Source organism: Vairimorpha necatrix, chromosome 4, assembly GCF_036630325.1.
Source record: "Vairimorpha necatrix chromosome 4, complete sequence".
Lineage (NCBI taxonomy): Eukaryota > Fungi > Microsporidia > Nosematidae > Vairimorpha > Vairimorpha necatrix.
The window spans coordinates 903,319-912,781 of NC_088819.1; the positions used below are offsets into that span (position 1 = coordinate 903,319).

The 9,463-nt window shown below is 31.8% G+C and overlaps 2 protein-coding genes across 2 annotated transcripts; both read right to left on the reverse strand.

The window, feature by feature from the left end:
- Positions 1-872: 872 nt before the first annotated feature.
- On the reverse strand, positions 873-1,208 carry VNE69_04152 (chromobox domain-containing protein; the record flags this gene model as incomplete). The annotated part of the gene is made up of 1 exon (XM_065473400.1): positions 873-1,208. The coding sequence occupies one exon, from the start codon at positions 1,206-1,208 to the stop codon at positions 873-875; it is 336 nt and encodes a 111-aa protein (XP_065329472.1).
- Positions 1,209-3,302: 2,094 nt separating this feature from the next.
- On the reverse strand, positions 3,303-4,054 carry VNE69_04153 (uncharacterized protein; the record flags this gene model as incomplete). The annotated part of the gene is made up of 2 exons (XM_065473401.1): positions 3,303-3,426; positions 3,636-4,054. The coding sequence occupies 2 exons, from the start codon at positions 4,052-4,054 to the stop codon at positions 3,303-3,305; spliced, it is 543 nt and encodes a 180-aa protein (XP_065329473.1).
- Positions 4,055-9,463: the final 5,409 nt, after the last annotated feature.

A 9,463-nucleotide genomic window follows, 5' to 3' on the forward strand; every position in this document is an offset into this window, starting at 1 on the left:
TTGAAGTTTCTCTTTCTTTCTTTTTTTAAAAAAGGACAATTTATTTAAAATTTTGATCCCTCTTTTTTACGCTTATGCTGATATTAGACTTAAATGTCTGTTTAATAATTTTTTTAGATGGATGAGACGAATTTTTCAATAGGGACAATTATTTTACACATTAGCAATTGGCAAAGCTTTAAATCGCAATCTCTTTATACGTTTCTGATTTTTGTTCTTTAGTTTTTTACTACGATTCTTTAATTCTTTATTCAAAACAAATATAATTTTTAATATAGTCTTTTTTTTAGTCCATATTATCCCATAAATACTGAAGATCGTTTAAATTTTTATTATCGCATAATGCGGTCATTTAGTAATAGTTTTAGAAAAAAATTTTACACGAAATTATTGAACAAATAAAATTTTTTGTGACTCAATAATATCAAAAGTATTTTTTTCGTAATAGCTGACGTTATTACTGGGGACTTTACCAATTTTAAAATACATTTCTAAACAATTGTTTATTAAAGGCTCTTTTGGACTGTATTGGTCTTTGTTTGTTTGTTCTTGTCATTGCTTTGCTGATGACTTTTCTTCTTGTAGCTCATGCCCTTCTTTTCAAAAATAAACATTTATAAAAAATAAAATTCTAGAAAATTCATTTTTTCTAGAAAAAGTTTTTATCAGAAAAAATGACTCTCTTAACATGTGGATAATACCACAGTCTGCCTCTACTAGAACTTTAGATAATTGACGTGAAACTTTTATTCCCCTTTAACCTGGCCCATATCCTTTCTTACTAACCGCTTCAATTCTTCGTAATTTTGTAAACTTATATCCAAGCTTATCAGGATTTAATAAGCGTTCTCGGCAGAAACCTCCCACTTTAGCTATCTGTATAGTATTTGTTGCACTATAAGGATATTTATATGATATTGGTCTTCGCATAGGATCCTATAAATTCTCATAATACTCAAATAATTTATAAGGCACTTCTCTCTTGATGATCTCATATGATAAATCCTTGACACTTCTATTTGTGTACTGAATGACGGCATTTTTATAGAATCATTTTCCTGCTTAATATCGAAGACTTTAAGAATATTCGACTTCAGATCTAATTTATAGAAATCATTTATACTGGAACTTAGAGACAAAACTTTATCATGTAAGGAATTATTAGAATCATTCTTAGACTTCTTCTCTACATTTTTATCAGAAGACATAGTAGACACTTTATTAGGGCGCTTAGTCTCTTTTATTAGACTCTTGTTTTCAATCTCTTATAGAGAACTTTTCCTAGATTTCTTCTTTTCTTGTAGTGAGCTGTCAAATTTCTCATCTTTATTTTCATCTTTAATTGAACTTTTGTTATTTTGTTAGTAGAGACCAACAAATATATTTGTCTTTTCATCTTCGCTAACAATACATGACTTATTTTCTAAATATTTATCTAGTCGTTCTCCAGCTTCTTCCTCCATTCCTTGAATTTCTAATAATATCTTATCGATTTCTACCACTCCTGCTTGATAGTCAACTTTCGCGTTAACATTGTGGAAGAAATCGTTGCCCAGGATGAAGTTAACAGGAGCCTGTTCTAATACGTAAAAGCTAGTGTTAAAGGCCCTATCCTTTTGAATAATTCTACATTAACCTTTTTATCGCATTTTAAGGTTGTATTGTTTCCAAAAATTGTTTTAGCCTTTGGCCTTTGACGACTTGTAATTTCAGTCGATTCACTTCTTCTTTATTAAAATAATATTTTTTTGATCCGCTGTCTACTTGAATCTCAACCTTTTGATTATTTATTGTTACTTCCACTATAACATCTTCAATTATTTTTTTTCTTAATTTAATTGTCACACGACATCCTTCCAATCCCTCTAAAGATATAGAAGAGCTATAGACACGAATCTCTCAGTCGAACTGTCAAATGACTGGGATGCTCTTTGTTTACGATGGCTCATCGTAAACAAATAATAAACAAAATATAAAGTGTTTAGAAACGCCAAAACACTCGAAATATGCTAACTTCTATTATTCCATAATTATCCCGCCTTTTCTTGAAAGATGAAAGGGCGGGAAAATAAAACTATAAAAAGAGATTATTTCTAGCCCTTCACCGAGATATGAAAGAGCAGAATTACGATAAACAATTTACTAAAAAATCTTATTTAGACACACCGAGCAGCCAGGGAGGCAGCCCGTGTCACATTAATATTCATATTTTTGTCAGGTTTATAATACTTTCTTGTCTTTGTTTATTTTATATTTTGTTGCAAGGAGCAATGTTTCGTATCGTGGAAAAGTTACTCTTATGAAAACTACACCAATTCTTCTCATTTAAGTTACCAGCTTCTGAGTTATAGTTCGAATCATTTGATTTAGCTTTTGACTCATGTTTATTATAAATTCGTTTTCAACTTGAATTAGATATTCATAAATTTCATTTATAAATCTATTAATCATATTCAAACGCGTTAATTCCAAATGCGTGAAATTGCTCAATTCCTTTAAAAATAATTCTTATTTTTTATTTTAGGTCTCCTTCTTAGTGAGACTATTGTAGTAATTATATGCTAAAAGTCTTTCTCTTACAATCTCCTCATACTTTTAATGGTACTATAATTGGCTTGATTAATAGCATCTAAATACCTGATGCCTTGTCTCTTTCGCTCAGGCGGATAAATTATATCTAATGGCCTTTTTCTAAGAAATAAATACGAGTTACATGTAAGAGCTTCTTTTCTTTCATCGTATTTGCAAAAAGTATATATGGCCATTTGTTCATCTTTCCCTTTTTTTGCTTTTCCTAATTCTTCAAACTTAGAAGTTGTTTAATTGTGAACTGAGTTTTGATATCGTATATTTTTAATATTTTTTCTTTACACTTTATAGTGTTATCTATTTTGTTCTTTTCGAATTCAGTATACCCATCTTCTATAATGTTTCCTGGGTTACTGTTAACGTTTAACTCGTTGAATTCAACTTGATGTTATCACTGGGGACTTTGCCTAGTTTAAAATACATTTCTAAATAATTGTATATTAAAGGCTCTTTTAGCCTGTATTGGTCTTTGTTTGTTTGTTCTTGTCATTGCTTTGCTGATGACTTTTCTTCTTGTAGCTCATGCCCTTCTTTTTAAAAATAAACATTTATAAAAAATAAAATAGAAAATTCATTTTTTCTAGAAAAAGTTTTTATCAGAAAAATTGATTTTCTTGACATGTGGATAATATCACAATGCAAATACGCTTTTTTGAATATAAGAAATACAGGCTTTCATTTGGCATATAAATTTTAAAGTACAATATTTTTTATTAATTTTCTTCATATTTCTCATTCTCTAGTCTTACTTTGATAAAAAGCTTTTCAAGATCTACCGAAATCCGCCATAAGTCTATGCGTAAAATAATAGTAGAGGCCATTCTTAATTTTATATTTCTTATGACAATACTCTATTGGACACTTAAATGGCTTCACCATTTTTTGTTTCTCTTCTGAGTAATAGTTAGTATGATAATTTAAACCATTCAAACTTGTAAGCTTTGATTTGCAAAATGTGCAATCCTATTCCCACTTGTTTCTCTTTCTTACATTAGATTTCTCATTATATGTGGTATCTCACCGCCTTTCTTACTTCTTTTGTCTACAACCCTATTTCTCTTAGTCTTTTATAATACGTATCTAGTACATTCTTCTCAAATGTGCTTATTACTTCATCCTCAAAACTATTTTTCAGTTTCATGAGTATTGAGAAGTCGTCTATTACTCCACAATAAATATACATTTGTATTATATAAGAGTCAACAGGACTGTTACAATCAAGAAATTGTAACTTGTCATTGATAAACTCGCAACTTGGAATACAGGAAAAATTGCTATACAAATTTTCAGTTGTAATGTTGGACATTACAACTAGATTATCAATAGCTCTTTCTTCTTTCCATGTAAGAGCCGGCTCGTTTTTTTTGTAAAAAGAAAAAAGATTCAAATTTTTGAGTTCGGAGTCCGCAGAAGAGTTTAAGTCAGAACTATTATTCATCAAAAATTTGTCTTTCTCAAATGACATGTGGAGTCAAAAATGTTTTTTATAAATAAAAGAAAGTTTCTATGGTAAATATTTTCTAGAAAGAGTATACTCGAAATTAATTATTGCAAAAAAATGTGTTGTAATGACCTCCATCACAAAGTAAATTCAAAAAATTGTTTTACTAATATTTAACAGTATGAATATGATCTGTACTTTAAAGTTGTCAAATGAATCATAAAAATGATATATTTGTTACATAAGATTCTTAACAGATATAAGTACTTAACACAATTGGGTTTAATATTATTACTGAATATAACATCCCCCTCCAGACGGTTAGTCTCCTTCAACATACTTTAAATCGCCTACACCCTTAAGATCATAATGCCTTTTTTCACTTAACTTCCATTCTGTAATCACACTATATATGAATACCCTTGGCATAGCTCAATCACTCTTCCCATGTCTAAAAATCGACCCTTACTATACTTACTACATCCCTTTAAATTTTCATTCTTAGCAACCCTAACTATCTGGTTCCTTAAAAACTTTTCTCTGAACCAACTTTTAAACTGCTGCGCATACTTTCCCTCTGGACTATTTTCCATACTAACATTTCCTGTATTATCGGTTAGAGCTTCTACTGGCGTGCACTTAATACCAGCATGAAAAGGATCAAGTCCATTATATGCCCAGAAAAAACTTAAGTCCATTATGTGCCCAGAGTTTGTAGTTAAGTCCATCATATGCCCAAATGTATAAATCGATAATTTTAAAGACAAATACCAAAAACCAAAAATATAATGAATAATTTTAATCATGTTTTGCTGCCAACAAAACTGGTAGACTTCCCAACACATTTTCTACGAACTCATTCTTAAACATAACCTCTTCCAAAAATCCGGGTAATTGGCCTTTCTTTATCCCACACATTGCCTTAATTTTTCCTTTTATTCTGTTCCATAATGACTCGACTGTCTGTGTGTTAACTCCAGTCTCAGGTTGCACAAAATAAAATTTATGATTGACCATCTCATGATTAACCCCAAGCAAATTTTGAATTTCAAGATAAGCAGCCCAGCTGTCAGAATAAATAGTTGTGCCGGGCATGCATACATCGGTGATTATTGGATATAAAGTATTTCTTGTTCTATTGGGAACAATTTTTAAACTGAATCTTGCAGGGCCGATGCTTGTATCAACAATTCCGAATACCCATACCTGCCCACTTGGCCACCTACCGCGATTATATTTTGTTTTGTGTACAAACAGGCTTTCATCTATTTGGCATATTTTGCCTGGACCATCTAGTCTAATAGGGTTCTTAACAAAATATTTGCCACAAGAGTTCTTAATCTTCCAAATATTTTAATGATCATCATTTTTTGAATGCAAAAGTCATTAGCTATATCCATAAACTGTTTTTCTGCTCATCAAAAATAAACGACAGTAAAAACATCGATTATAGCATTCTAAAATCCTTAAAAAAGGAACCATGTCTAATGCTTAAAGTGCTGCTATACATCAGACACAACTTATTTTTGCATGTCCAACAGGGACCATCTACAGTTTCTTTTGGTCTTTCAACCATTTTCAATCCACAACCGCAACAAGACATTTCATTGAGAAGCATTTTCTTTCCCTAAGGTATTGAATGTGCTTCTCTACACTAATTTGACGGAATATCATAAAGTTTTCGAAGTCAGAAAGTTCTCTTCGACTCATTAAAGGGTTAGCAACTTGCTTTTGAAAATTCAAAAAATTGATAAAAAACTTAAGTCCATTATATGACTAGAGTTTTGAGTTAAGTTTATTATATGCCCCAAATTTCTAATCCTGGGCATATAATGGACTTGATCCCATGAAAACTTAAATTATATTTCTCAATAGCTTCATAAACCTTGTTCTCGAATTTTCTTTTTGGCTCTTTAAAATACTATCTCTTACAGTTTTAATAACTCTTTCTACTCTTCATTACTTCTGTTCGACTCAACGTTGACCTTTCTTTGAATAATATCCAAATTTCTACATAGCTCAGTAACTTTTTCGTTGCAAAACTCTTTACCATTATCCGTAATGATTTCCTCTGGTTTTCTACCCTGTTTACACAAATCCTTAATAAATTCGACAATTCCAGATGCGTGCTTGCTCTTCAATGCTCTTCCTCCTAATCTCCTTGTAAAGTAATCAACTGCCAAAACAATAAACGCTTTCTCATCCCTGAATTCTATTAAATCTAAGCCAACCTTCCCTAAATATCTTGTTATGTTTAAATCAGTACCGCCACTCGTTTTCTATTATAAATTTAAAAAGTCTTGCAATTCTTAAGTACCTTTTCAATCTGATCCTTAATTCCTGGCCAATAATACTGTTTCCTCAACTCATAATATACCGTTGTTCTGCTTCTGTGGCTCAAACTTACATCACAATCCATTATTAATCTCTCTTTGTCTTGTTCCAAAGGCATCTCGCCTTCTCTACCACTATCAAATACCCCGTATTCTTTACCTTCTACAATTTTTACGTGCTTATTTCTTTTCCCTTCTATTTGTCTTTCAGGCGTTTTTCATTTCTCTTTTTCTTTTGTATATACCCTACTTAGCGCATCGGCCACGACCATATTTTCTGGAGTTCTATATTCTATCTCGAAATCAAATTTTTGTATCTTCTCGAACCAGCTATTAATTCTAGAATTCTTAAAGTCGGGTTTGTTTCTTATTTCGCCTAACGCTTTATGATCCGTTTCTATTCTAAATTTCCTACCTCTTAATTCGTATTCAAACTTTTTAACGCCCCCCCCCCCAAACTGTGTACATTTCTTTTTCCGATATTCCATAATTAACCTCCGTAACGGTGAACTTCTTAGACGCCCACTGTACTGGCACCATTCTCATTGATTATTTTTCTGTAACAATACTGCACCCATGCCCCCTTTACTAGCGCCAGTCCTCAACAAAAATTCTTTATCATAATCTGCTATTTGCAGCTTTCCTAAGCATTTTATAACTTCTTTTAAATTATTAATTCGTTATTCATATCATCTGTCCACTTCCAATTATCATTCTTCCCTTTATAATTGTCTGTCAACCTAACTGTCAATCCGGCGTAATTCATAATAAAATCTCCGAACCAACCCGTTATTCCAAAAAATCTTCTTACATCTGACACGCATGTTGGTATCGGAAACTCCAGGGCTTCATTTTTCTTTATCTCTGACGGTATTATATCTTCTCCATTTAAAGTGACTCCCAATAATTTAACTTCCCGTTGACAAAACTGAACTTTATTGCATTCAGCTACATTTTTTCCCCTTCAGTCTATTTAATACTGTCTTCACTATTTGGTCGTGTTCTTCTATCGTTCGTCTGTACAACACAATATCGTCGATATACACCTCTACTCCTTTGCCTTTCATATCTCTAAAAATCTTAACCATAATTCTCTGCAATATCTGCGGGCCATTCTTATAACGCATAACCATGGAGTTCCATTTATTAATCTTGCCATTAAAATTAAACGCCGTCTTATGTTTATCCTCCTCCTCTATCTCAATACTATAGAAGGCCTCTTTTAAGTCGAAAACCGTCATATATTTTGCACCTTGTGTAGCTCTTACAACATCTCTTATGTTAGACAATCTATACTCGTCCTTTTCTACAATATCGTTCAATGCCATCAAATTACTAACCAGTCTTATCTCATCATTTGGCTTTCTTATTGACCTTATAGGATTCCTCCAACTTGAATTTGACTCTCTTATCACTTTCCTTTTATATAAATCTTCTAGATGTAGCTCTGTATCTTTTATCAACGCCTGCGGAACCATTTGTCCCTTTTTAAATACCTTCATACCCGCTTCAGTATTAATTTTACATTTTTCCAGTTTACAATATTTTATCTCCTCTTTTCCTAACTTAAAAACCTCTCCAAAACTCTTAGCATACTTATCTAAATTGGTTAAGTTCTCGACTTACCCCCCCCCCCCCACCCCTAAAAAAAATAAAAAAAAATAAAAAAGGGGGAAAAAATAAAAAAAAGGGGAAAAAATAAAAAAAATAAAAAATTTGACCCATAATGAGAATTAAAGAATTTAGAAAACTCATCTATAAAAAAAATGAGTTAATGCAATTTTTAATTGCAAAAAACATTTTGAGGGTCCCTATGTGCAATAAATGCAATATACCAATGACTCAAAATCGGACCAACACTGAAAACTATCGTTGTTATTCAAGACGTGATGGTAAAAAGTGTTCTAACAAAGGAACCATAATGAAACAAAGCGTTTTTAAGAACTCAAAATTGCCTATTGAGGATCTTTTAATATTGCTTTGCGAATGGGTAAAGGGTTCAAGTAATTCGGCCGCCACGTTAGAACTTCATATAGGTAAATGTATGGTATCAAGATGGTTTACGCGTTTTAATAACGCCGTGTAAGTCTCCTATTCAACATATATAAACAATCAAACGATTGGCGGCGTCGGTTGTATTGTTGAAATTGATGAAACTTTACTTGTAAAAAGTAAAAACCATGCGGGAAGGGTTCTTCAATATCAAGTATGGGCAGTTGGAGACGTTGTGAGAGGGGATGCGAATTCTTTTTTCTATGAGATCGTAGAAAATAGAACAAGAGCTACTCTTGTTGAATTAATTACAAGAAAAATTGCTCCGGGGACCACAATTGTGACAGATTGTTGGCGTGGATATAGTGATATTCAAACAATCTGTGTAGAATATGAGTATCTACATTTGACTGTGAATCACAGCCAAAATTTTGTTGATAATATAACTGGTGCGCATACTCAGACTATAGAGGGAATGTGGTCGGTTATTAAAAGAGAACTAAGAAAAGGCGGAACTAGTCATGGTACTATTATGAATCTTGTAAGAAAGATTTACATTAACAGATTCAAATTAATATATCGTGAAAATCTGCTAGATAAAATGTTAGAATTTTTTCAAATAGGTAATTTTAGTATTGTAGCTTATGATATTATTCCTGAAATAGACTTTACAATTGTGGAATAATTTTTTTTTTTTTTTTTTTTTTTTGGGGGGGGGGGGTAAGGGGGGTTAAGTCGAGAATTAAACGTTTTTTTTATTTTTTTTATTTTTCCCCCTTTTTTTTTATTTTTTCCCCTTTTTTTTATTTTTTCCCCCTTTTTTATTTTTTTTTATTTTTTTTAGGGGTGGGGGGGGGGGTAAGTCGAGAACTTAACCTCTAAATTTAATCTGATTCTCTTACTCTCCTCTTTAACGGCATATTCTTTTTGATTTTTCTCAAATTTGACTCTAAGTCCTCCTTTTGATCTTCTAAAATCTCGCTCCTGACTTGACTCTGATTCACTACCTACTTCCATTTTGCAACTGTTATCCTTGTTATTCTTTTTATAATAATTATCTCTATTAATCTTCAGTCTGCATTCAAACACCCTATGCCCTTGTCTATCA